This window comes from Lynx canadensis, chromosome E1, assembly GCF_007474595.2.
Source record: "Lynx canadensis isolate LIC74 chromosome E1, mLynCan4.pri.v2, whole genome shotgun sequence".
In the NCBI taxonomy this organism is placed as follows: Eukaryota; Metazoa; Chordata; class Mammalia; order Carnivora; family Felidae; genus Lynx; species Lynx canadensis.
Window position 1 is genome coordinate 55,659,565 of NC_044316.2, and position 26,220 is coordinate 55,685,784.

At 58.5% G+C, this 26,220-nt stretch overlaps 2 protein-coding genes and 1 long non-coding RNA gene across 4 annotated transcripts; 1 reads left to right on the forward strand and 2 right to left on the reverse strand.

Annotated features, from left to right (window-relative positions):
• Positions 1-1,946: 1,946 nt before the first annotated feature.
• On the reverse strand, positions 1,947-11,358 carry CYGB (cytoglobin). Of its 2 annotated transcripts, none has more exons than XM_030296736.1 (4): positions 11,198-11,358; positions 6,156-6,387; positions 5,673-5,836; positions 1,947-3,268 (listed from the first exon to the last, which is right to left on the reverse strand). In XM_030296736.1, exons 1-4 carry the CDS (start codon positions 11,338-11,340, stop codon positions 3,235-3,237), a joined length of 573 nt encoding a protein of 190 aa, XP_030152596.1. In that variant the 5' UTR covers positions 11,341-11,358; the 3' UTR covers positions 1,947-3,234. The 2 variants fall into 2 exon arrangements, with proteins under 2 accessions (XP_030152596.1, XP_030152597.1); XM_030296737.1 differs by having other exon boundaries at positions 5,663-5,836.
• A 3,155-nt stretch (positions 11,359-14,513) lies between these two features.
• On the forward strand, positions 14,514-17,324 carry PRCD (photoreceptor disc component). Its single transcript, XM_030295982.2, has 3 exons — positions 14,514-14,587; positions 14,885-14,953; positions 17,303-17,324. The coding sequence occupies exons 1-3, from the start codon at positions 14,514-14,516 to the stop codon at positions 17,322-17,324; spliced, it is 165 nt and encodes a 54-aa protein (XP_030151842.1).
• A 1,018-nt stretch (positions 17,325-18,342) lies between these two features.
• LOC115501097 lies at positions 18,343-19,743 on the reverse strand. The gene is made up of 3 exons (XR_003964722.1): positions 19,623-19,743; positions 18,726-18,888; positions 18,343-18,419 (listed from the first exon to the last, which is right to left on the reverse strand). It is a non-coding gene; the product is annotated as an uncharacterized LOC115501097 (long non-coding RNA).
• Positions 19,744-26,220: the final 6,477 nt, after the last annotated feature.

Below are 26,220 nucleotides of genomic sequence, written 5' to 3' on the forward strand. Positions count from 1 at the left end.
CCCCTTCACTAAGTGAAGTGAAGGAAGGGGTGTCTTTCCTCCCAGAGGCTCTCCCCCGCCCTGCCCGCAGATGCCCCTTTTCCTCTCGCAGCCCTGCAGCCCCCAACCCTGGCTCTGGCTCAGCCTGAGCTCCTCAGGGTCCTTCAGGCCACCTCGCTGTCCTTTGTCCTGCTTCCTGAGAGTTTCCTCCTTCATTCACTGCCTTCCTCTTTCCATCTCCGCCCCTCCTCTCTCAAGACCCAACTTGGCCAGTCCGCCCTCTCGCCTCCTTCCATTTGCTGCTTCCGATGGCCTGACAGTCAGGTCACCCTGCCCCGAGCAGCTCTTACGTCCCCAGTGCCGTGGCTGGCTTCCGTCCTCTTCCTCCTGGTACCTACCTTGTTCACTTATTTTATTTTTTATTTGTTCATTTTGAGAGAGAGAGAGAACATGAGCAGGGGAAGGGCAGAGAGGGAGAGAGAGGGGATCCCAAGCCAGCTCCGCACTGTCAGCGCAGAGCCCGACGTGGGGCTCGAACTCACGAACCATGAGATCATGACCTGAGCCGAAATCAAGAGTCAGACGCTCAACCGACGGAGCCACCCAGGCTCCCCTCACTCCTATCTTGAGTTTGAGGTGACCACGCAGCTCAGAAAGGCGAAACGGCTTGCCCAAAGTCACACAGCATTAGGAAACAGGCTGGCCCGGGAGTCCAGCGCTCCATCCCCGGGACACAATTGGCCCTGCCCCATTGACGTCCTCTCCACCCCGCACTTACGTCTCATGCACACAGCTCACTCTTGGCCCCGTGTACGGGTCTTGCTTTCTATGAGTGGAATTCATTTAGTCTCTGGATTTCTACTGAGCACTTCTGCTGTCCCAGGCCCAAGAGATTGAAGGCATAGCCTGCATTCAAGGAGTTCATGGTCTGGGAGATAAAACTTTTCCTGTCTGTCAGCTGAATCTTCCCAGGCAGCCAGGGGTCCTCCCAAGGGGCAGAGGCTGCTTCCTGCTTCTCCTGCAGCCCACCCAGGGGTGGTGACCTCCCCACCCCTCCTTGGGGAGCTGATGCTCTGGCTGTTGCTTCCATTGTGTGTGGGGGCTGGGCAGGCCAGCCTGAGGCTGTGGGATACAGGATACAAAGCTCGGGGAGGGGTGGGTGTGGAGAGCGCAGGGAAAGGGCTAGGGGTGTCAGGTTGGTACTAACAGACTTCCTTTCTCAAACTCCGGAGGGTTGGCCTTCCGCAGGGAACTGGAGAACACTTTGCTCTCCCCGTGTGGGATGCTGGGTGCTCGGGTCTGACAAGTGGGGGCCCGATGGATCCTTGGCGCTCTCACTGGCCCGTGAGACCAGCAGGGGCCCTTCTTCCTGAAAGTCTCTCCCCGATTCCTCCCTCACTCATTCTATCCTCCTTAGGGAGGAGAGTTCCAGAACCAAAGATTAAAAGCCCCTTGACGTTTGAAAACAAGCACAGGGGCACCTGGGTGGCCCCGTCAGTTGAGCATCCGACTTCGGCTCAGGTCATGACACCGCGGCTCGTGGGTTTGAGCCCCGCGTCGGGCTCCGTGCTGACAGCTCGGAGCCTGGAGCCTGCTTCGGATTCCGTCTCCCTGTCTCTCTGCCCCTCCCCCGCTCACACTCTGTCTCTCGAAAATAGACAAACGTTACAAAAAAATTAAAACAAGCACAAACACCCTTGCTGGCTCCCCCACCACCCCCGCCCCCGACACAAGCCCCAAAGCCCAGCTTCCAGTCTCCAGCTCTGTGCTCCTGATGAAACAGGTTGGGGCGTCCACTCCCGTGGTGAGCCCCAACTCAGAGGAGCCCCGGCCAGCCTAGGCTGAGGTACAGGAGAGCGGGCCCTTGGGTGGCTCCCAAGAAAAGCCCTGAGCCCTGAACTGAGGAGGGGAGGCAGAGGCCAGGGACAGCTGGCAGGAAAAGACAGAATGAGCAGCACAGACGCGGGAAGAGCGAGTCTGTTTAATGACACGGCTGGGACTGGTTACAAACATCAGAAACTACAAAAGGGCAGGCGGTTGACGCATGGCTGCAGGAGGAGGGACGGGAGGGGACACAGGCACAGCAGCCACACAGCAGCCAGACACCCTTGAGGACGGTACACGACCAAGGGACACACATGGGGGGGCGTCCCCCGCATCTCTGACCCAGATGGGTGGGCAGGACCAACTGCCAGTCAGCAGCCAGGGTGGGGGGAGGTGGGGAGGGAAGGCCCGAGGCCCGCAGAGCCCCGGGATGGGGACATCTGGCCTGTCATCTCTGACAGTAGCATAGAGCCCCTGCTTCTGCTGGGATCCTAAGCAGCAAAGGCAGATGGGGCTGGCATTCGAGGCTTCTTTACCACGGCCCCTCCCCCAGGGCAGGCATCCTGTCCCACACGCTGGCCCCTCTGCTGGCCCTTGCCCATATGGGCTAGAGCAAGTCAGGAAGCCACCTCCTTTTGGGGGGGGGGGCAGGGGGGAAGCCAAATCTTTTTAACCTAGAAGTGGAAAGCAGGAATGTGGGGAGCTGGTCAGAGAATGGGCTGGACTTGGCTGGCAAAGCTGGGTCACCCCAACCCTGCCCACCCAGGCCCTCGGGTCACCCCAACCGTGCCCACAGGCCTAGATTCTCTCCGACACGGGACCCCCATCTCTGCCACAACACTCTGTCCTCTGCCCAGAAGCATGACAAGGACACCTCCCTGCCCCACACGCAGATGGGCAGAACCCAAGCTCCCCAAGTGCCTCTGGGCCCCCCAGATACACAGTATAGATATGTATGTATATATATATATATATATATTTTATATATAGATCGTATATAGAATATATCTGTATATATGGTAGATGTGTGTGCGTGATGCTCTAGATAGGTGACACGGGACCTGCATGCTGGCCGGGCAGACAGAAACGGGGCTGGTTTATTCCCGGAGAGACTCGGACCTGCCCCGGACTCCTGCCAGCTGCTCAGCTGGGTCTCTGACAGAGAGTAGAAAAGCTAAGAAGGGTGGGCCCAACTCTTCGAGGAGGAAGGGTACCCCATCCCCACAGGCCACTGAGCTGGGGTCAGCATCCAGGCAGCCAGCGCCACCTCCTGGCGGCTCCGGTGGGGACCGTGGCCACAGCAGAGGCTGCCTCTTTCTGGGAAGACGAGTCAGGGATTCTTCCAGCTTCCTTGGCACCCAAGGAGGGTCTTCAGAACTCGGCCTTCGGCTCAGGGTGCTGCCTGGGAGGGGGGAGGAGAGAGGGGGGGTCCTATGGCCCCGAGGAGGGCAGCGTGGCCGGAGGGCTGTGGATGAGATAGCAGATGAAGTGAGAGGTTATGGGGGGAGGGGCATGGAGTGGGACCATGGGACGCCGGGAGGGGGGCAGCGGGGAGGGATCAGGGGATGGCAAGGCAGGACAGTATCTTCCAAGAGACCCATCACACTGCAGCTTGGAGACAACCCACTAGACCCCAGTTCTGCTAGGAACCTGCTGTGTGGTCTCAGACAAGTCAGGTCCCGCCCCCACCCGCCCCCGGCCCCCAGATCTTTCTCTCCACCATGCGAATCACATCTGAAGTAACATCAACCGTGTGAACGTGTTTCACACGCTGCAAAGAACCCTTCCGACATCAGCTCTTTTTCTATGAAGTCTGAGACCCGTGCCTTCACTCTGGTTGACCCGGCTGGGTACCCTTCCTGCCACACAAAGGCATTCTCTGCCCGTAAAGCCCCTGTGCTGGCCCACCACCGCTTCCCTGATGAGAGAAACTGGATGGAAACCCTGCCAAGACCCTGCTGTGTAACTGCCTCCCACTGTCTCAACGCATTTGAACCTTAGCAGTAGGTTGGGTGTGTAGGCCCCGGGCCCAGGGAGACATGCCTTCTTGGGGCCCACACCCCCGCCCTCAGGAGACCCGGGTGGGGGGGGGGAGAGTGTGCAAAGGGACGAGGGGACAATCCCCTTCATGTCTGGCGGGGCTGGGGGTGGGGAGTGACCTAAATTCGAGATGCCCAAGTCTAGATGGGGGCGGGGCCCCTGTGGCCCTTCGCGGCTCACTCTGCGAGGAGCAGAAATGGGCAGACTGAGATTCTGCTGGTTTCTTCGTGTTTGGGGTTTGGCGAGATGGAAGTCCCAGGGGTCCAGCTGGGGCAAGAGAGGGGAGGGGACAGGGCTTCGTGTCGGGAAACGCTGTCCATGTGTTTCTGATTCACTGGGGCGTGCACTGGCCAGCTCTCTCTCCTTCTCCCCCTCCGGTCCCTCTAGGCCCCTGTCAAAAAAAGCCCTTTTCTCTAGAAGCAGGAAGTCTTGTCTCCTGGCTGTAAACAAACTCATCTCCGGCAGCAGCGAAGAAGCCAGGCTGGGGAGAGGCGTGGGAGGGCAACCCCCTTCCCCCCAACTGACCCTCCCCGGCCCCTCTGTCTGCTTCCGGCAGCTCTCTAGGCTCTGCCAGCACCCCCTCTGGCAGGTAGAGGTCTCTTGCCTGCTTCCCGTCCACCCTGGGGATCTGGGGCAGATCCCCAGGGCCCAGCTGTGCACATCTGGAGTTGCTGCCTGGCTGTAGCCAGAAGTTCCCGAGCTCCCCGAGCTCCCCTCCCTCCCCGGGTGGTGCCGATGTGGGGGGAAGGGAGCAAGAGCACGCTGGGGCCAGTGTGGTCAGCGGCAGGGAAGTCAGGAGGCCTGGCCTCCCAAGGTTGCCCTCCAGGGACCTCCCCCAGAGCTGGGCCCGGAGGCCTGCGAGCAGGAGGTCTAGGAGGTTCCGTGGGCCAGCTTGGAGCCTGGGGAGGAGACGCGCCTTTTCTATGGGAAACTGCTGGGAATGTTTCTCTACAACGCGTGTCCTGAGCTGCTGGCTGACCCCTGCTTCCCATTCCCGCCCACGCTCCTCTCCCTCTTCCCTACTCGAGCTCTGCCTCCTCCGCCCCTCCGTGGAGCTCCCAGAGCCGCCTTGCCCCTTGGGGGCCCAGGCAGGCCGGAGTGTTCCCAGCCACCATGTCTAGGAGCCAGCCCTCCCCTCGTCCTCTGACTCGGCTGGAGTCACTGAGGCTGGCCACCCTCCTCGAGCCCATCCCCAGAACTGGGAACCCGGCCTCCAGGGCCAGCCTAGAAGTAAACACGCCCCCCACCCCCCGCCCCATGGTGTGCGTGGTGGTGATACCCACGCAGGCCCCTCGTGGGCCTGGGCACGTGCACGTGTGTGCACACGTCCTTGTGATTCTCTGGCTCCAGCCCTGTTGAGGCAGAGGCAGCGGGGAGCACTGGTCAGCCTTAGATGAAAAACAGCCCCCACGTGGTTGGTACCTAGGGAGGAAGTTGCAGGAGCTGGCCTGGGCTGCCTCTGGGCTCGATGAGCCAGCCTTCCTGCTAGGAACCTCTAGCTGCTGCTAGACCCTCCCTCTCTGCCTTGGGCCGCCTTGGTGTTGGGCCCTCTGGGTGCTCTCTGGTTCTAGGCAGCGGGATGGCTCTCCTGGAGGAGGACTTGTCCGAGGCTCACTGCTCTGAGTAGCCTCGAGCAGGCGCCCTGGGCTCAAGCCGGCCCGTGCCTTTCCCATCGTGCCTGTTCTTAAGGGTGCCAGACCCCAGACCCAGCCTCCCGGAAGGGTTCCCGCCCCAGCAGTCAGCTCCAGTGCCCCAGGAGAGATGGGAGGTCAGGGGGCAGGGGAGGACACAGCAGGGAGGCTGCCCGGCCCACCCTCACCCCTCCTCACGTGGTGGCGTTGGGGACCTGCTGTACCCAGCCCACTTCCTTGTAGGCAGCAGTCACATGGCTGTAGATGAGGCCACGCAGCTTGGCCCAGGCTCTCTGCGTCTCTGGTGGGAAGTCATTGGCAAATTCCTCGGCGATCACTTCCAGAATTACCCCGGAGAGGATCTGGGGGCAGAGGGAGGAGCGGGAAATAGATGCCTGGGCGTCTTGCTCCCCGAAGCTTCCCAGGGCCCGCAGCACCCCTTCTACCCAGCGTCTGGCCGAGGTTATTACTCCCGACACAGCAGCCTGGCAGCTTTGGGGACCAGACACCTTCGAGACCCAGCCCCGGCTGCCCTCCAATCCTGCTGCCCCTCGCTGTCACAGCCACCCCAGGGGAAGAAGCTGGGCTGCCCAGTGGTCACCTCTGCTGCCCCCTCCCCGAGCGTTCCCAGAGCAAAGCAAGGCGGGTGGTTAGAGTGGCCGCACCCACCCAGCCACGTACCTTGAAGTACACGGGCTCCACCTTATGCTTGAGGGCGTGGGCTTTGCCCACAAGGGCGAGCACAGAGGATACCTTCTCGGGGTCATGTAGGTTCTCCACGACAGTGTTGAGGGCCCCCATGACCCGGCAGGCGTGTTTCCGCAGCTGGGGGCTCCGCTCCATTTCCAGGGGCTCGGTCATGTGCTTGAACTGGCTGAAGTACTGCTTGGCGGACGGGAAGTTCACGAAGAACCTGGCAGGAGGTGGGTGATCGCTGAAGGAGGGGCAGCCCGGCCCCGCCCCGAGGTGGCCAGGATACAGGGGGTGCGGGGTAGGAGAGGCAGGACCAGTCATTGTTTCGCCACCACGGGTGCTGTCTCTCGGACACAGGCCCTCCGTCTGGCCGAGCAGGCTTACATGCAGCCCCCCACCCAGGTCCTGGCCATTTCTGTCGGCCAGACTTGCACAGACCGTCGGCTCTGTCTCTCAGGCCTCTGCCTTCCTTGCTCTGGCCTCCTTTCTAGACCCTACGCGCCCTTCGACGCCTGCTCCAGTCACAGCAGAGACACTAGGAGCTCTAGTTCTGGGATCTCGGGCCAGTGCGACCCGGGGCAAGTGACTTCACTTTTCTGGGTCTCAGTTTCCTCATCCGTGCGATGGGCATCGTTGTTCCTAGCTTGTTATGAGGCTGCACGGAGAGACCGCGTGGGGAGCCCTCAGCACAGTAAATGCCAGCCTTTATCACGATAAAGGTAGGGCTTTCTCTGTGAACAAAGTACAGCCCAAGTGACTTAGGTCACCCGGTCAATGGAGAGAAGCAATGAGACCCAGTCCTCCCGCCAGCTGCGTCTGTTCCCTCTTCACTACCTGCTTCCCTCCTCGGCCTGCAGAACATATCGATTGGGTGATTTAATTAAAGCTATTGACTCACCTTACCCACCTCGCGTGGTTCTGTAATGACTTCACAACTCTCCGACAAGCCTGCGCACGTCTTGGGGGCAGGCCCCAGGTCTTTCTAGCTCTCTCCTCCCCTCCCCAGCTTATCTGAAATTGTCTAATACACTTCATTAGGTCAAACATCACTTTCATTAGGTCACTCTCCTGCTCAAAAACATTCACCGGCTCCCCATTGTCTACCGGCCAGAGTCAACGTCCTTAATCCGGGATTCCAGTCCTTTAATTTGGGATTAAACCGTCCCAACTCCAGCCATCTTCCTGCAGCCCACGTACTGCGGGTAAAACATTCCTTGAGCGTGCCAGCCTTTCTGTCCACACAGTGGAATGTCTTCCTTACTCTTCCTCTGGTCAGACTTGCCTTCCCAGAGTGCCCAGGCTGTGCCCGGGGGCTACTGCTTTCCCCTCAAGGCCATTAGGGGTTCCCTGACACCTTTTATGGACTCTTTCCTTTCTGCCTGTTGGATTGGGTCCCACAACCCAACGGCAGAGCCTGGCTCTCACACACCCTCTGACCCATCACCTCAGGGCCCAGGGCCCTGTGGCCTGCAGGATGACACTGGAGAGCTGACTGTGGTGGGAGGTCACACCCAGGCTCCATCGGACCTTCCCACAACGACGGGATGGAATGTCTTGGGCCTGTTTTGTCAGGTTGTTTCACACCCCTGGGGTATCTCCCCCCTTTGCGATCAGAGAAAGCCGATAATTTGCCAAATCAGCCCTTTGGCCAAAGAGCCCAGAACAGATGCAGAAAGTAAGGCATCTGGCCCAGGCCATCCCTCCCGGCAACAAAGCGGCTGCTGGCGGGGGGGGGGGGGGGGGTGTGACGGGGACACAGTCCATGTGGAGACCCAGGGTGACCTTGGGCAAACTACTTCACAACCTCCTGTCCGCAAACGCGCGAGAGGAGATCCTCTGGCTCGATACTTCACAGATATTCTGGTGGGGGCCAAATGAGGCAATGAGGCTGGAAATACACTGGATTTTTCTGGAGAGGCCCTGTAATGAAGGACAAATGTAAACAGCCCAATCTGGACTTAAATGAGTATCTTAGACTTCGGGCGTTTCACATCGCAATAAAAATAATGATCGCTGTTCGCCCGGCGCGTGTAACGATATGCAAAACGTCCCAGCCTGTTATTTCATTTAATTGCCTCGACCAAGCAGGCATTGTATCCATTTCACTGAGGAGGAAACAGCAGGGAATACTCACTGAGCACTTACTAGATTGTCTCATTAATCCTGCAAAACGCTCCTGAGGTTGCCACTGCCTTTATCACCACATTCTGTTTTAGGAATCTGTGCCCAAGATTGCCCAGCAAAGTGGGTAGCAGGGCTAGGAAGGAGCCCAGACGGTCCCTGCCTCGACGGCTTCCCCATCCTGCCTTCGGGGAGGCGGCTGTGCCAGGGAGATGGTGGCCTGGAACCCAATGGGGCTCCTGCCTCAACACCCAGGGCCAGGTTGTGGCCCCTGAGAAGTGACAGTCCCAGGGAGCGGCTGTGCCGGACCAGGGGAGTCTAGGGGTTGTGTGCTCTGTTCCTTCATCCGGGCTTCTCTCCCCGGCCCCTCCACCCTTCCACGTGTACTCTCGACCCTCCCAGTCAGCCTTGGGGAGTTTCTCAGCTCCCAGAGGCATCTGGGTTTCCAGTAGAGCCTGAAATAGGCTCGTCTGAGTGCGAGGGGGAAGGCGGCAGAGTTACAACCGGGAGGAGAGGCTTTCTAGAGCCGGGAGGGGAGACTTTCTAGAGCTTGGGCGGTCGCACTGCAGGTGCGGGGTCTGGCTCAGACTCCAAGACTGCTTCTCCACGGCCACCGGCCACCGCCAGCCACTCCACTGCTTCGTGGCTGCTCACTCCTGGGGCAGGGGGAGGGGGGAGAGCGTGGGGGTGCGGCTGGCCTTAGCCCAGTGGGGAGGGAGGACCTGAGAGTGATGGGTCAGACCAGTTTCTCAGGCTCTCACTGGGGCCTGTCCCTGTGGATGTGAGTAAAGTTGGAGAGGGGGGCGTGACAAACTGGGGAGGGGCCTTTGGGACACCTGAGAAGCTTATCCCTTATAGCCCCTTTAACCCAGCCCTCCCCCAACTGGCAGGTCAGGGGGCCGAGAGCAGGAAGAGACCCAGGAGAGGAAGGCTGGTGTGGCTTGGAGGAGGGAGGCTGGCAGGGAGGAGCTGGGCTCCAGTCAGCACAGAGGTGGGGTCAGGTGAAGTGTGGCCTGGGCTGACCGGCAGGCGAGACCTAACTGCTATCTCGGGCCTTCTCAGATTAATTGTGGGCCTCTCACTGAGCACTGAGTACATTGGTAAATGCCCCCCTCCCCCAGCCCAAACCCAGCCTCCCTAAGAGTCGGGAATGGGGAACTGCAGGGGCACAGAGAGAAAGGAAATCTTGCCAAGACATCAGCCTCTCCAGAAACAGCCCTGGCCTTAGTGGTCAGTTCCCTCTTCTGCATCCCCCCCCCCCCATTCCTGGGGAAGTTGGGCGGTACCCCAGGAGCTGGATCTTGGACACGTCCCCTCCACGTCCTCCCTGGCAAAGGGCAAGGTATCTGGACGGAAAATCTCCAGGGTCCCGTGGACTCCACCTCCTTTCTTCCGGGTGACCCATGTGCTCACCGGGTGCATCCTGAGGCCTGGTGGGCTGGCGTGTGCCAGCATACATGGCTAAGAGCCACCCTCCAGGGATGCAGTCTGGCGCGTCTGTGACTCCACGACCCACAGTGTGCTTGTGTGGGTGCTCCCACGTGCAGGTCGGCGCCTCAGAGTGTCTGAGGGCTTCGGGATCTGAAACCCCCTCTTGGTCTCCCCGCCATCCCCCCTGCGTTTCTGGGCCTCGGAGCTGCCCACATCCCCATATCCCTTCCTCTAGAATCCTCCCCCAAAGAAGAGGCCACTCAAGAGTGCTTCTTGTTCTTTTTTCTCCAAAATCTGTTTCCAAGTTGGAATCAGGGCATATCAATATGGAGTTGGGCAGGTCCCAGGCCTGGGGGAGGCAGAAGGGAGAGAGCGTCGGGGAGGCGCAGGAGCCAAAGCCGGGCCAGGACTGGGAGACGGGCATGCATTTCAACTCTCCTTTTCACAAGCAAGGGTTCACCCTAGCTCCAAATAGTAAGACTGCCCTACTCTGCTGGAGATCCGGCAGCTTCCCTCTGCTGCTGATGGGGGGTTGAGGGTGAGTTGCGGGTCCCCCCCCCCCCCGCCCCGGGGACCAGCGCGTGTGGGAAGAGAGCATCAATCTGCACCTATAGTCAGTCACTAGCTTGTGGGGGTTGGGGACATTAACTATAGAGGAACGGTATGTGTCTACGGGGCCTGGAGATGTGTACATAAGTGTCACTTCAGGGGCATGTGGTACCTGGATAACCTCTGAGCCCGAGACACATGGCCTTTCCTCCCCAAGTGGTGGTTTCAGGGTGGAGCCTTGACTCCTGAAGCTTCTTCCTTTCCCTCCACCAAGCTCAGCAGGGACTGTACCCTAGGGACTGCTTGCTTCTCCACTCACCTGTGCCTCACCTGGGAGCTCCCTGCCCTCCCAGCCCCTAGGGGCAGGAAGGGGCCAGCTGGGAAAACTGGACCCCCCTGTGACCTACTCCTTCTGACCTCTATTCTCTGGCCCTTGGCTCTGTCCTTCCAAGAGGTTTTGAACACAGAAAGGGGCTGCGCTGGAGAGAGGGGTCTGCTCCTCTTTGCCCGCCTTCTAGGCTGAGCCTCAGTGTTCCTGCCTCTAAAATGGGGAGCCCCCGACGAAGGGTGGGTGAAACGTGTGCCTGTGACAGCTGGGCTGGGTGGCTGGGGTCGCTGGTGAGGAAGGCACGGCCAGGAGTTCTGAGGCCCCGGGAGAGGAGGGGGACAGAGGCGTCCTCCTTCTGTGTCTGCCTCTTAGTTCCTAGCCCCTCGCCCAGAGCCAGGACGGGCTCAGCCAGGGCTTCGCCCACCCCGGGGAAGCCCCACGCTGCCTGCACCCGGGCAGGCCCGGCCCCAATTTCAGCCGGAGAGGTGGCGCCGGAGGAGCTCAGGAGCTCGGACCCGGGGCCGAACCCGCCCCTGCCTGGAGCCGCTGCCGCCCGCCCTCCCCCGGACGCGGGCTCGGCCGGGGCCGGAGTGACACCTACCTCACCAGGATGGCCACCCCCACGTCCTCGCAGTTGGCATAGAGCCGGGCCCACGTAGCCTGCACCGCCTTCCTCTCCGCCTCGGACAGCTCCTCGCTCCGCTCCCTGCGCTCAATCTCCATCTCGCCCGGCACTTTCTCCATGAGCAGCTCCAAGCCCAGCCCGGCTTCGCTCGGCGGCGGCGGGGCGCGGGGCGCCGGGCGCGGGGAGCCGGGGCCGGCTGCGTGCGCGGCGGGCGGGCTGGCGAGCGAGGGGTAGAGCGCGCCGGAGGGAGGGAGCGTGTCTGTCTGTGCGCGCCGGGTGTGTGTGTGTGTGTGTGTGTGTGTGTGTGTGTGTGTGCAGGGTATATGTGCGGGGGGCGGGGGACCGCGAGCGGGGGGCGGGGATGTGGTCTGCTGGAAAAATGTTAAAAAAAATAAAGCCGCTCCAAACCCCCAACCCCGCGTCGGTGAGCCAATTCCGGCAAGGTGAAGGCTGGGCGGGGTGGGGGCGACGCGGCTGGCGCCCGCCGGGCCACCGCGGACCTTGACCGCCGGGCGGGGCTGGGGCGTAGGTGTGGTGGGAGCGCTGGGGGGCCTCGGGGGGAGGGGGCGGTCACGCGGCGCCGGGCTGCGCGGGCCGCACAGGAGTGCGCCCCAGGCTGGTGCGGGGGGCGGGTCGACGGGGGTGGGCGGGGGGGTGGGCACGGTGTCCCCGCTCACGCTGCGGGCGGTGTCGGGCCGTGTGCGTGTGTGCACCCTTCACGCGGCGGGGAACTGACACAAAGTCAAACACTCCCAGGCATTTGCGGCGTGGCCGCCCGCCCTCCCGCCCGAGGGGGCGGACGCAGCCCCTCCGGCCGCGCCGGGATCCCAGCTGAGCCCACGCTCACTCCCGGCCTCCCCCGAGCCAGCCGCTGGGGGCGTCGGCGCCACCCCCAGAGCTGCGGACCCCCGGGCCTGGAGGGTTTAGGACTGGGGTCGCCTCCCTGCTCCAATCCCTTATTGGAATCCACCGCCGCGGGGATGGGGGCCAGCTGTCCAACTTCAGCGCCAGAGGCCTGCGGCCCCCTTTCCTTCCGGCCAGCACCCCCTCCCCCTCGGTACGTGCACAAGGCGTCCAAGGCGTCGGAAAAAAGTCCCCGGGTGGCTTATTAATGACACGGGCAGGCAAAACAAAAAAAAACCCAAAACACAAAAAACCACACGCGCTGCCCAGAATTCCGGCCCTGGTGGAGGAAAGTCCGAAGAAGAGGCAGCCGGCTGGGCAAAGAGGTCCTGAGAGAAAGGTGTCAAGATATCTTGGGGAGGCCCAGGCCGCTGGAGACATCTCAGCTACCGACGCTCTGATTAGGAAGGGGTTCTGGGAGTGGAGGGGACAAATTCTTGTCCTGCCGGCCCTGCTCAGAGAGGTGTGAGCGCCACTGGACCAGAGGTGGGGGCTGGGCCTCAGATAGCCAAAGGGTCCCCACCCTACAGGCAACTGTTGGACCTGGGACAGCCAGGTCCCCCCTCTGACTCCCAGACCAAGCCTGATGCCTCTTCCCCTAGCGCCTGGAGACTCTGCCCTTCTCAAGACTTTGTGTCCCAGTGCAAGTATCAGAAGACCTTGGCTTTGGGTAATGTATCTTAATGGGAATGTAATGGGGCAATGTATCCCCTAGGCTTTGGGTAATGTATCTTAAAAATCATGGGGCACCGGGATGGCTCAGTTGGTTGAGCGGCCGACTTCAGCTCAGGTCGTGATCTCTCAGTCCATGGGTTCGAGCCCTGCGTCGGGCTCTGTGCTGACAGCTCAGAGCCTGGAGCCTGCTTCAGATTCTGTGTCTCCCTGTTTCTCTGCCCCTCCCTCACTTGCACTCTGTCTCTCTCTCTCTGTCTCTTAAAAATAAATAAGCATTTAAAAAATGTGTTAAAAAAAATCTTGGGGGCACCTGGGTGGCTGACTTTGGCTCAGGTCACAATCTCGCTGTTCGTGAGTTCCAGCCCCATGTCGGGCTCTGTGCAGACAGCTCAGGGCCTGGAGCCTGCTTCGGATTCTGTGTCTCCCTCTCTCTCTCTGCCCCTTCCCAGCTCTCTCACTGTCTGTCTGTCTGTTTCTCTTTCTCTCAAAAATAAACATTAAAAACTAAAAAAAAAAAAAAAAAAAAAGAAATCACGTTTGGAAGTAGAGAGCCCACGTGCAGCCCCAGCTTGGGCCCTCCCTGGAGCTCAGGGTTGAGGTCCCTCCCTGGCATCCTGGGCAGGAGACCTCCTGACACTGGCTCCATCCCAGTTGAGGGAAGGAAGATCTAGTGCCTTCTTCTGGAGGACTTGGTGAGGGATGGAGGAGAGGGGATGTTCAGAGCATGTCTGCTCCACATGCTGCCTGGGCCAATACTGAGCACACCGCACTGGGCCACCTCACTGAACCCCTCTGATCGGACACCCAGAGCAGTGCCATGCCCTTCCAAGTGGCGGCCCAAGAGTTTCCACTGGGACGTGGAAAGGAAGGAGGAGAAATCATCTTTCTGTTTGGTTTTATCTCATCCTTTACAAGTTTTATCTGTGTTTACGGGGCAGGAGTGTGTTTGCACAGAACTATGGTATGTAATTTTTAACCGGATGCGACTACCTATCTCAGGAGTGCCCACTTGAACTCGGTCTTTACGGAAGAGGGTATGTCATCAGTGACATCTGGAGAGGATTGTCCAGAGGGGACAACCGAGTCACGTAGCCGGCCCTTCTTCACTCTCTGGCCTCCCTTGTCTTCCTGGCTTCATCATCTAACATTCTCCTCCCTTCCTCCCCTCCTGAAGCCTCCGCGTGACATCATGGTTCCACTGCCCATCAACTTCCGGTTGCTGGAATATGCTTTGTGCTTTCAGGTCTGCAGCGCTGGCAGTCTTCCCTCTGGGGGCCCAACCTTCCTCGAGCACCTGCAAATTCAGATGCCCCCGGCTCCCCTTTGAAGCTTTCCCTGCCGCTTACAACCCCCTGCAGATGCCTTCATTCACCCAAGTCACTCTATTGTGGTCATTTACCTCACCTGCCGGTGCATGTGTCTAGACGAGAAGCCGCTTGAGGGCCAGACCCAGGCCCTAGTCACATCTACATCCCATCCACATCCCGAACAGACAGGTGAATTTACCCTGCCACGGTCGGGGACAGCCTGGGCCCAGCGAGGTTAATCAGTCTGCACAAGGTCGGGTCTGCTGACCCCACTAATCAGCTTGAGCCTTCTAATCCATCACCAGCAGGAACCTCGGGACAGACCCAGCAGTGCTTGTGGGAGCCGGCGGGGCCGTTTCGGCCTTCTTCTGCAGACCCCGTCTGGGAGGGGATGGGGCGGCTGAGCCATGTGTACCACCCTCTTCCTGCTCAGCACCTTGGCCATGCTCTGGCGCCGCCGATTCGCCAACCGGGTCCAACCGTGAGAGACCGACTGGGCCATGCGCTCGGGTGGTGGTGGGGAGAATCCACTGGGTGGGGCGAGAGCCCAGCCAAGGGCGGGCAGAGGCTGCCTGGACCTCCAGGGAGGCTGGGAGGGGGGTTTGCCGGGAGTCCCTGAGGGGCTTCCCCTCAGAGCAGGGGGGAGTTTGCGGCCCTTCAGAGACTCTGGCCGAAGCCCCCAGTGCCACAGCCCAGCGTGGCTGGGTCCCGCGGGAGAGAGGGGGTCTGGGTCTGGGCACTGCCCACAGCCCTTCCCGCCTGTTTCTCCCACCCACAGAGAGCCCAGCGGACTCGATGGGGCGGTCGTGGGCAGCAACGTGGACACAGACCTCCAGTCCTCAGGCAGGTAAGGCAGCAGAGAACGTGGGGTGGAGGAGGGAGGGTGCGTCTAAAGAAGCTGCCGCTCTCCCTGCCCCTGTCCGAGCCTGGGGAGGACCACGAGTGTGTGCGCGCACGCTGTATGCTGGCCCCTCGCCCCAGCCACCCTGTTCCCCGTGTGCCTGGTGGGCAGACTCAACGTCTGTTTTCTCCAGTTGGCCTTGGGAGCCCCCAGCCTCTCCTCTGGACCACAGCTGCTCTGCCTGTTTGTCCGAGTGTGGGCTGGTCCCCAGGGTCCCTTCTAGCGGCAGGCGCAGGGGGACTGGAGACGGGGATGGGGCAGAGGCAGCCCTGCGTTGCTTTGCTCGCTTTCCCTTCCCCCTCTCCTGCTGCCCCCGCTCAGCCTCAGCGACTCCTCTGCCTGAACCTCTAGCGGGATTCGCTGTCCGGTCCCCAATAGAAGGCGCAGGAACAGCATGACATCATCGGCACTGAGTGCCATTGGCTGGGCAGCCCCTGCGGGCAGGACGCTGTCTCCAGTGGCCAGAAAGTTAACTCTTCCCTGGGCTGAAACCATGTGGCCTTTACAAGGGGTGAAATTTTGGGAACTTCTGGGTTTTTCCTTCCCTGGGTGACCAGTGTCCTTTGATGACAGGGGCTCCTACGCCCATCAAAAAATAAAAAAACAAAAAAACAAACCAACAACACTGAAAAAGCAACAAATCTTTATTAATAACATACTGTTTTGCACGTTCTTTTGTGCCTGGGGACCTCCGGCTAGTGTGGGAGTCCTGTGTGAAGTGACATTCTTTCCTGCAAAAGGTCGGCTAGCCGCCTCTCACCCCTAGTGAAACAAAGAGCATGATGTGCTTGGGCTCCAGGGCCCTTGGCAGGAAGGAGTCTCCCCACAGGGCTCAGGTGGCTGTGCCGGTCAGCGTGCCTGCCTGCTGATGCGCCCCCGTGTCTCTTTCCGGGTGTGGGACCTGCCTGCAGCACCCCTTAGACACGCAGGGACTGGCGAGCCATGAGAACATGAGTCTCTCTCCATGCGTGGCCCCTAATTCCTCCTTGGTGCTGGGACTCCCCCAGGCTCTGAATGTCAGCAGGCCCCCTGGGAAAGCTCTGGGCACGTGCCGGAAGCAGGCATTCCTGTGATGCCCTTCCTTGACATCTAGGCTAGCTGAGATGGTCACGATAGCGCCCAAGTACTCGTACCGGTGAAACGGGAGGACGGCTGCAAAATGACGGACACCGGGCCTCACACAGAGGAGGCTCTCACGTGACTGGTCCTCCCTGTTGAGTTTGGGTCTGCAGGTGCACAGAGTTCAAGTCCTGACTCCACTCATGCTGACTGAGAGACTCCGGGAAAGTTACGTGATCTTTTTAGTGGCATATAAACTGGGATTAGTAAGAGAACGGTGTGAAGGGGTTTGTGAGGTTGAAATTAAGATAATCGTAAAGCACTTGGCACGGCTGCTTAATAAATGCTGGCTGTTCTCTTGTTACGTGACACTTGATTGGTGCTTTTTTTCTTCCCCAGAGGTCTCTCGTGTATTAACGCGCTTGGAAATTTCAACAGTCCCAGAGGGTTGGCAAGACAAGTCTTGTCTTGTCTTTTCTTTCTTTCTTTCTTTCTTTCTTTCTTTCTTTCTTTCTTTCATTAATTTATTAATTTATTTTGAGAGAGAGAGAGAGCACACACAAGCCGGGGAGGGGCAGAAAGAGAGGGAGAGAGAGAGAATCCCAAGCAGGTCAGGTCCGCGCTGTCAGCGCAGAGCCCGAAGCGGGACCTGAACCACGAATCGTGAGAACATGACCTGAGCCAAAATCAAGAGTTGGATACTTAACCTACTGAGCCACCCAGGCGCCCCAAGACAGGTGTTTCTGTCTCTCCGTTAATGTGGAGGAAACTGAGGGACGTGGCGTGTAAATTGCTCGCTCAAGGTCATCCATCTGATTTGGGGCTGATGGGGATTGACAGGTCCCTGAATTCAGGCAGGTCTATGTCCCTTGCAGCAAATGGGCCTGGACCCCCTGTCAGGAGAAACAGAGCCAAATCTGGACCATCTGGCCTGGCCTGGCCCAGTCTGGTCTGGCTGGAAGGGAGTAGTTGCCTGTTAACTCCTCAGGACTCAGTTCATTGGAAAAATCGGCCCAACATCTAACCCCTCCTGCTTATAGTGACTGCTCTGAAGGTCTGGCCTGGGCGGCACATGGGTTGAAATTTCTGCTCTCCAATTCCAGCTGCTTTCCTGGCCACTCCTACCCCCTTGGTAGTGGGGTGAATCGCTAAGCATGGGCTGGGAGGAAGAGGAAGTCCAGAAACACGGGAAGGCCATCCCCTTCAATCTTCTGACTACTGTGCTTTTCTGTTTAGGGAGAAAGAGCCTCTGAAGTAAGTCCTCATCTCTTCAGGCAGAGCTCGGCCCGAGGACTGCGATCAGCTGGCAGAGGTGGGTAGGGCAGGGCTGTGAGCCCTGGAGGGTAGAAGGCTGGGCTGGGGACAAGGAAGGAAGATTCTGCAAGGCCTGGCCATGTGGGAGCAGAGCAGGCCACCTTCAGCTCTGTGGTCATCGATGGAGGTTGAGAATAAGGGGGGTGGGCTCCCATCCACTCCTACCTTGAGCCCGTTGTGGTCCAGGCCACGGGGCAAGGGTTAGTTTTCAGGGAATGACGTGTGACCCTGACAGCATTTTCTAGGCTTGGGGATGAGGTGGTGGTCATGCTGGGGGCCTGAGGGTAGTGCCAGAGGACTTGTAAGGGAGAGGTGGTGTTCTGGAATATCCATTCTGCATTGACACAAGCTCTTGCCTTGGCATGGGAGGAAGTGCTCATCTGGCCTGGTCTTCTGTTTCAGTTCAAGTCCTGGTTTGCCCCCTTCCCCACAAAGGGTGCTTTGGAAGCAGCAGCAAGAAGGAGAATGGGAAAAAGCAGCAATGGAGAATGTAGACCCCTCCCTTTCTGCCCGTGGACCTGCCTGTCCTCTCTTCGCCCCAGGCCCTGGTCGTGGGGCTCCCGAGGCAAGGCCTGGCTGGGGCAGGCAGGAGGGGCAGAGATGTTTATTGCTCTGAGATGGGCTCCCTTCCTCTGAGGTCCAGAGAGGGACTTGCTGGGGTCTGCTGGATCAACTCTGGGGCAACCCCAGCAGCCCAGGCTCGGGGAGGCATAGGTCGGGAATGAGGAGCCCCAGGACCGAGGGGTTGCTCATGGCTCATGTGCACTATGGAAGGGTTTCTCACAAATTAAAAAAAAAATTTTTTTTAACGTGTATTTATTTTTGAGAGGGAGAGAGAGAGAGAGACAGAGTATGAGCGGGGGAGGGGCAAAGAGAGAAGGAGACACAGAATCCAAGGCAGGCTCCAGGCTGTCAGCACAGAGCTCGACGCGGGGCTTGAACCCGTGAACCGCGAGATCATGACCCGAGCTGAAGTCGGCCGCTTAACCACTGAACCACCCAGGTGCCCCACGTTCACGAATTTAATCCTTGCAATGACCTGAGGAGACCGGGCATGTTATTATCCACATTTTGGCAACGAGGAAACACAGGTGAATGAATTTGTCCAGGGTCATCTAGCCAGGTGGGGGGGACACCCAACTGGGGGACACCCCCCTCCCACAGCCTCAGATGGAGGCTTTAAGCCCACGCTCTTACCCCCCAGGACCCAGGCAGCCACTCTGGGAGAGAAGGGGTTCTCGGGCAGCCCCCCCAAGCTTGTGGTCCCAGGCCGTGTGATCTCAGTTTGCCGCGGGGGCGCTCACTTCCCTGTGGCACTTGCCTCTCCCCGGTCCCTAGAGCTCACCCCCTGTCACTCGCTGCTCGGCTGAGATTATCAGGAAGAAATGCCAGTTGGATCTGTGACATGTCTGCCTGCAGCTGCGAGCAGGCATCCCTCAGCTTGTCCCCCGAGTGTGGGTTTCTATGCGCGTGTGTGCACGCGTGCGCGTGTTCCAAAGGGCCAGTGGCTAGTGGGAAGGGGGGAGAGCGTGACCCTCGTTTGTGTCAGTCTGCTGACTGCTCAGTGCCGGCGGCCTCCTTTGCCCCTAGCTGCTCTTCCCATTTCTCTCTTCGCAGTCCTGCCCGATCCCGAGCAGAGATAAAAGCAAATTTCCGCTTCTTCTCCCTGAGATCCAGGCGCAGACCCCGCAGGCAACTGCTCCCGACTGTCTGGAAGCCATCCATCTTCCAAAGCCACCCCCCCACCCCTGCGCCCGCCCACACGTGCCCCCTCCCCCCCATCCAGCCCCCACTGCCCACCAGGGAAGTCTCAGCCTGGCCGGGCCCCTGGGCCCTGCCTTCTGGAGGCAGCAGCTGGGGAATTCTCTAGACAGCCGTCCCTCTGCGGCCCTGACTCCACCTCTGAGGGAAGGAGAGGGGAGATGATGCAGGCAGAGGGGACCCACGCTGAAACCAGGGGGGAGGGGCCGCTGGTAAGGCGGGGAACCTGGCAGTGGAAGCCTCTAGAAGTAGGGCAGGGCGGAGTCAGGGGAAGGGTCACACCAGGGAAAGGAGCCCCACCGCCCACCTGACACGGGCCCAGGAGTTCGTGACCACCTGTCTCAGCTCCCGTCAGCCTGTCTTTCTCCTGCGAGGCTTCACCTTCCCCGGTGACAGGACTGTCAGGCTGAGGGCCACGGTGGCGGGGGCGGGGGGGGGGGGGCACTGCTCCGGGGACCCAGCCTGCGCTCCCCGATCCTACCTTTGAGCTCGTCCTGTGCTCTGCTCGCTCGCCACGTTCCTGTCACTGCAGCCTCGCCTCTGCTCCCTGCCACTTCCAAATTGCCCTGTCTCCTTCCACTAGTCTGAGGAATTGTCAGGCCAAGGTCACCCTGGCTGGACAGGGGCTGGCTCGCGGCCCAGACACACATCCACGAAGCGACACCCCTTCGCAGCACTCTTCTAGGAACCTGCTCAGGGGATGGGGGCCCCTGCAGGCTTCTGTCCCAGGAGAGGGGAGGGAAAGCCAGGGGAAGGGGTGCTGGGGGTGGGGAATGTGTTCTCACCCGGCCTCGGCGGCTGCTGCCGGGGGACCCTGGCAGCTGGGGCGCTGTGTGGGCTGGGTGGGGGGGGGGTGCTCTCCCGTACGGAGCAGGCTGGCTCTGGTGGGAGCAGATTGTGTTTACACCTTCCCCACACACCCAGCCCACGCTCGCCTCTTATTCCCGGGGCCTCTCCCACCCCTGGGCGCTGTGCACAACCAGCACATTTGCGTTCCTGCTGCAGGAAGTTGCCACCCTCAGCCGAGAGCGTCTCTACAGAAGGCTGCCCGGGCCTGAGGCGCTCCTTCCTCAGCCCACTATCTCCCTCCCGCTGCAGGGGTGGACCCGAGATGTCCCCAAAAGGCCGAGTCCTTCTCCCCACCCCGTTTCCTTGGAAAGAGCTGCTGCTTGGGAATGGGGACAGGGAAGCACTTGGGGGGGGGGGCTCGGTAGACTGACCATAGTAGGAAGGAGGGGATTAAGGGCGACCAGAGAGACAGAGCCGAGGCACCCCTGGTCCAGGGCGCTGGCCACCATGAAATAACAATGCGGGATCTAAGAGCGGGGAGTCTGGAGTCAGAGAGCCGGGTTTGAATCTCGCCTCCCCCCATCACTTCCCGCCTCTGTGGCCTCGGGTGGGTTCCTGAACAGCCCCCCCTGGGGTTTCTCACACGAGGAAGGTAACAGGGAAGCTATTGTTGTAAGGGTTAAATTAGATAACGCGGAGAGCGTGCTTAGCACACACAGTCGGCGTTCAGTGTATCTGAGCCGGGGTGACAGCGTTTGTGACCTGTCGCCTACTGAACAGGCAAGGTCGCAACCACAGTAGGTTCCGAATAGCTAGTCCTTCACCGCCTTCCTCACTCCGTGGCCCTTCCTGCCCGTCTCTCTGCAATCACAGCAGTGGGGCGATGGGTAATTCTGAAAAAGTCAGAGGAGGGGTGCCCGAGTGGCTGAGTCGGTTGAGCGGCCAACTTTGACTCAGGTCATGATCTCACGGTGCGGTCCGTGGGTTCGAGCCCCACATCGGGCTCTGTGCGGACAGCTCGGAGCCTGGAGCTGCCTCGGATTCTCTGTCTCCCTCTCTCTCTGCCCCTCCCCCGCTCATGCTCTGTCTCTCTCTCAAAAACACATAAACATTAAAATATACATATATTTGAAAAAAACATACATATATTTGAAAAAGAGCACAGCACAGGGGCACCTGGTAAGACCCAGCTCCCAGCACCCAGTCAGGCCGTACGAGGGAGCATCACTGTTGTCTCTGGGGGCCTAGAACCCCGTCCCAGCCTCCAGTGGGAGTCCTGGCCTGGACACCGCCCCTCCAACTGGTTCCACTTTCCGGATGCATCTCTGTTCCCAGAGAAGACAGGAGGTGATTGCCCTGATGCTTCTCAGTCCTCTGTCTGTATGCTAATCTCTCTGCTGGTTGGAGCCTGAGTGACAGGGAAAAGACTGCTCTGAGCTGCAGGGTGGCCGAGGGCAGCAGCTGGGAGCAGGAAGGTGCTGTTGTCTGCTGCTTCTGTGGCTGAGACTCAGGGTTGTTGCCAGTCTCTCCCGGAGACTGGAACATGACCAGAGAGCTAACGAGGTGGGGGGGGGGGCGGGGGGGGGAGCAAGGGAAGCAGACATAGCAGCCGCCGCTGTCCCGTGTCACCTTAGGGCGCGGATGTGACCACGGGGAGTACCTCGCCCATCCCAAACGTGCGGTTGTGCGGATGCGGGCAGGGTGGTCCTGGGCCAGGGCGCCCAAGGGGCCCTGGCCCAAGACTAGGTGGGCGTGGCTCCCGATCCGAGGCAGGCCCCAGGCGCGAGAGCAGGGTCCTGGCGGTTCCCAGGGACCCTCTATAGGACCTCACTGTTAGGAAGAAGCCCAAGGCCTTGCGACAGTGGGAAGTTAATGCTTCTTTGCGAGCCCGAAAAGAAGGAAAATGGCCAAGGTTTACGGTAATATGATGATACTAATAATATTATTAATAACGTTACTGTGTCTCAAACACTTATTATGTGCTAGGCAGTGTGCCGGGTGCTTTATTTATATGCATTGTCTCATTGATGAGGCGGGAACCGTTGTTATCATTTACCCAATAAGGAAAGTGAAGTTCACAGAGCTTGCTCAAGGTCACTCACAGCTAGTAGTGAAGCCAGGATGCCTGCCCGGGCGATGTGATGCCAAAGCCCGTGAAGGTGTTGGGGGGCGGAGGACTGAGTCTGGGCTTGAGGACAACCAGGGCACCGGGAATGATAGCTGTGGCCCCACCCCAGGGATGCCATTGCAGGTGGATGGGGGGGAGGGGGATGGGATTACCAGGGCTACTCCTGATGCATCATTCTAGGCTGAACCAGGCTCTGCCCCACCCCACCCCACCCCCACCCAAAGGCTAGATCCTGGGGGATCTGTCACCCCCTGCAGGGAGGAAGCCGTGGCTGCTCACAGGGATGACAGACATTGAGGTCATCACTCAAGCTCTGTTGTTGCCTTCAACCCCTGGGGGTGGGGCGGGGGCAGAGCCCTGGGGGTGGGAGAGGAAGGTGGCTGCGGGCCCAGCCGGAGAGGGAGGAGGCTGAGAAGGAAGGCCTTGTTTGTTTTTACAGGGGGAGGGTGCGGGGCTTCAGGGAGGAGGCGTCGTGGAGTGGGACCCCGGGGACTTAAGCTGGAAACAAGTCCTTGTACCTAAGGACTGCAGACCCTCTCTGTGCGGTACATATGCCCCCTAGTGGGGCTTAAGATTAGAGGGTGGCTGAGAAAATGAAAACAAAAAGGATTTACTGACCGACTATGACCTCTGAACCTGGATAGGAATGGCCAGGCGTGTGTCTGCGTGAGCGCATGTGCGCGCCCACACGCGTTTATTGCCGTATGCAGAAGCCGGCTGAACGATGCATTAAAAGAAGTTATTTAACGTGTTCCTTGGCCATCTATTTAACAAGCACGTACCGGGAGCCTGCAACATTACACACCTTGTGGTAGGTGCCAGCGATGAAGGGGGACAGTGCCCGACCTGCCCGGGAGGACGACAGAAAGATCCTGGCCGAGGGAGCCCAGTCGCGCCCGCTCAGCCACTGCCTGGTCACATGACCTTTCCTTCTGCGGACCTCAGTCTCCCCATTTACTAGGCATGTGTTGAGTCGAACCCAAGTGGGCTGGTGCCAGGGCGTAAAGGACTCATGACCACCCTCAGAGAAAGAACCGTCTGGTAAAATGAAGGCGATGGGCCACTTGACCTCTGGGGGCCCTCCAGACTGTCCCGATCAAAAGAGACTGTAATGGACTGTCTTTGGAGATGCTGGCAGTGATCCGCCCACTCGGCAAACGTTTATGGAGCGCCTGTGTGCCAGGCACTGTGGATGCAGAAATGAAGAATTCCTGCCACAGACACTCAGGAAATTGGGCCAAGCAGAAGAAACAGACGCTTGACAACAGGCAGCACACAGGCTGGTGACCCCAGGACTGTCTCAGCATCTGCCTGTTCCCTGCCTGTGGCAGGGGGAGGGGAAACCAAGCGGACCGCGGTGGTCTTGTCCGGGTGAGGAGACGAGATCAGAGCTCAGGAGAGCGTGGCGTTCCTAAGGATATGCACACGTCGGTGGGATCCCCAAACAGACACGGGGAAGGTGATCCGATGGAGGGAAAAAAAAGCCCTCTGGAGAGAATACAGAAAGCACTAACCGTCACAGGAACACGGAAAGATTGGACTTGATCGAATTCTTGGAAAGACGCTATTTGCCAAGCAGAAATCTGAGAAAGGACCTGTATCCAAAATATACAAAGAAGTTTTACAATTCGATAAGAAGACAGCCCAGTGAAAGGGGGAGGGTTTTGATAGACCCTTCACAAGAAGGTATACATACGGCCAATAAACGCATAAAAAAAGATACACAGTAGTGTGAATCATCAAGGAGATTAAATGCAAATTAAAAAACATGCAAATCGGGGCGCCTGGGTGGCGCAGTCGGTTAAGCGTCCGACTTCAGCCAGGTCACGATCTCGCGGTCCGTGAGTTCGAGCCCCGCGTCAGGCTCTGGGCTGATGGCTCGGAGCCTGGAGCCTGTTTCCGATTCTGTGTCTCCCTCTCTCTCTGCCCCTCCCCCGTTCATGCTCTGTCTCTCCCTGTCCCAAAAATAAATAAAAACGTTGAAAAAAAAAAAATTAAAAAAAAAAAAACATGCAAATGAAAACCACATTGAGATACTAGTGCACGCTCACATGAATGCGTAAGAAGACAGACCATAACAGGCGTTGGTGAAGGTACGGAGCAGCTGTTACCCTGGAAGACACTGCTGGGAAACCAGTTTGGCTGTTTCCTAGCAAGTTATCCCAGAGCAATGAAAACACAGGGCCACACCAAGGTTTGTACAGAGGTGTTCACAGCAGTGTTATTAATAACGGCTCCAAAGTGGAAACAACCCAAATATCCATCAACAGGTGAATGAATAAACGAGTGCTGTACGGAATTCTGGTCAGCGATAAAAAGGCAACGAACCACTCTGTGGGCCACAACCCGGGGCACCGCGAGGAGCCAGGCACAAAAGAACACCCTCCTGTATGAATCCGTTTATAGGAGATTCTAGAACAGGCAGAACTAATCTGCAGCGACAGAAAGCAGATCAGTGGTTGCCTGGGGCCAGGGCTGGATCTGGAGACTGTGAAATAAAACCAGAGGTGCTCTTCAGGGCGATGACAGGGTTCTAAATCATCACCGGGGTGGCGGTTACGCGGGTGTATCACTTACTAGACTATCGATCGTACATTTTAAATGGATGCATTTGATTGTATGTAAATTACACCTCAATAAAGATGACTTAAAGAGTTAAAAAAAAAAAAAATCAATGAAGACCTGATCCTTGTCTGGTTCACAGGCTGGGGGAAACAAATAATCACAAGACAGTGAGCATCATAAGAAGTATGCTCAAATAACAAGAGTTCTTTCTTTTTCAAGTTTATTTTTATTTATTTTGAGAGAGAGTGCGCACGTGAGCAAGCAGGGGAGGGGCAGAGAGGGAGAGAGAATCCCAAGCAGGCTCGAAGCCATCACTACAGAACTCGGTGTGGGGCTCGATCTCATGAACCATCAAAAATTGGACGCTTAACCGACTGAGCCACCCAGACGCCACAAGAGTTGTTTATTTAAAGTGCTCCCTTGTGCCAGGCCCGTGGAAGCGTTTTGCATGTACTGTTCTAAAATTCCAGATAAGAAAAGAGGCTGAGAGGCACCTGGGGGGGGCTCAGTCGGTGAAGCGTACGACTTCGGCTCAGGTCATGATCTCACGGTTCGTGAGTTCGAGCCCCGCGTCGGGCTCTGTGCTGACAGCTCAGAGCCTGGAGCCTGCTTCGGATTCTGTGTTTCCCTCTCTTTCTGCCCCTCCCCTGCTCGCACTCTGTCTCTCTCACTCTCTCAAAAATAAACATTAAGGGGCGCCTGGGTGGCGCAGTCGGTTAAGCGTCCGACTTCAGCCAGGTCACAATCTCGCGGTCCGGGAGTTCGAGCCCCGCGTCGGGCTCTGGGCTGATGGCTCAGAGCCTGGAGCCTGTTTCCGATTCTGTGTCTCCCTCTCTCTCTGCCCCTCCCCTGTTCATGCTCTGTCTCTTTCTGTCCCAAAAATAAATAAACGTTGAAAAAAAAATAATAAATAAACATTAAAAGGGGCGCCTGGGTGGCTCAGTCGGTTGAGCGTCTGACTTCAGCTCAGGTCACGATCTCGCAGTCCGTGAGTTCGAGCCCCGTGTCGGGCTCTGGGCTGATGGCTTAGAGCCTGGAGCCTACTTCCGATTCTGTGTCTCTCTCTCTCTCTCTGCCCCTCCCCCGTTTATGCTCTGTCTCTCTCTGTCTCAAAAATAAATAAACATTAAAAAAATTTAAAAAAATAAAAAAATAAACATTAAAAAATAAAAATGAAAAAAAAATAATAAAAAGAAAAGAGGCTGAGACAGAGGGGGAGGTCATTTGCCCAGGGATACTCAGTTAGAAGCAGCAGGGCTGGGGCTCGACTCCAAGCCTGTCTGGGTGCAGAGCATGTGCTAAACCAGCCTGCGACAGAACACCGAGGAAAGAGCTCGGGACCGTTGCAGCTTCTCAGGTGAGACTTTGCGGAGGGGGTATTGACATAGGAGTTGGAATTTGCTCAGCAGAGAAGAGGATGAAGGGAAGGAAATTTCAAGGCAAAGGGAACAAACAGTATAAGCAAAGGCTGGGCAATAGTCGTGAGAAGGCAGGGTTTCTGGGAATGGAGAGACGTGTCCTGAAAAGAGCAGAAGAGGTCAACAGGACATTACACATTCTTCACATACGCCCTTATTTTTTAAGAACCCATTAAGCA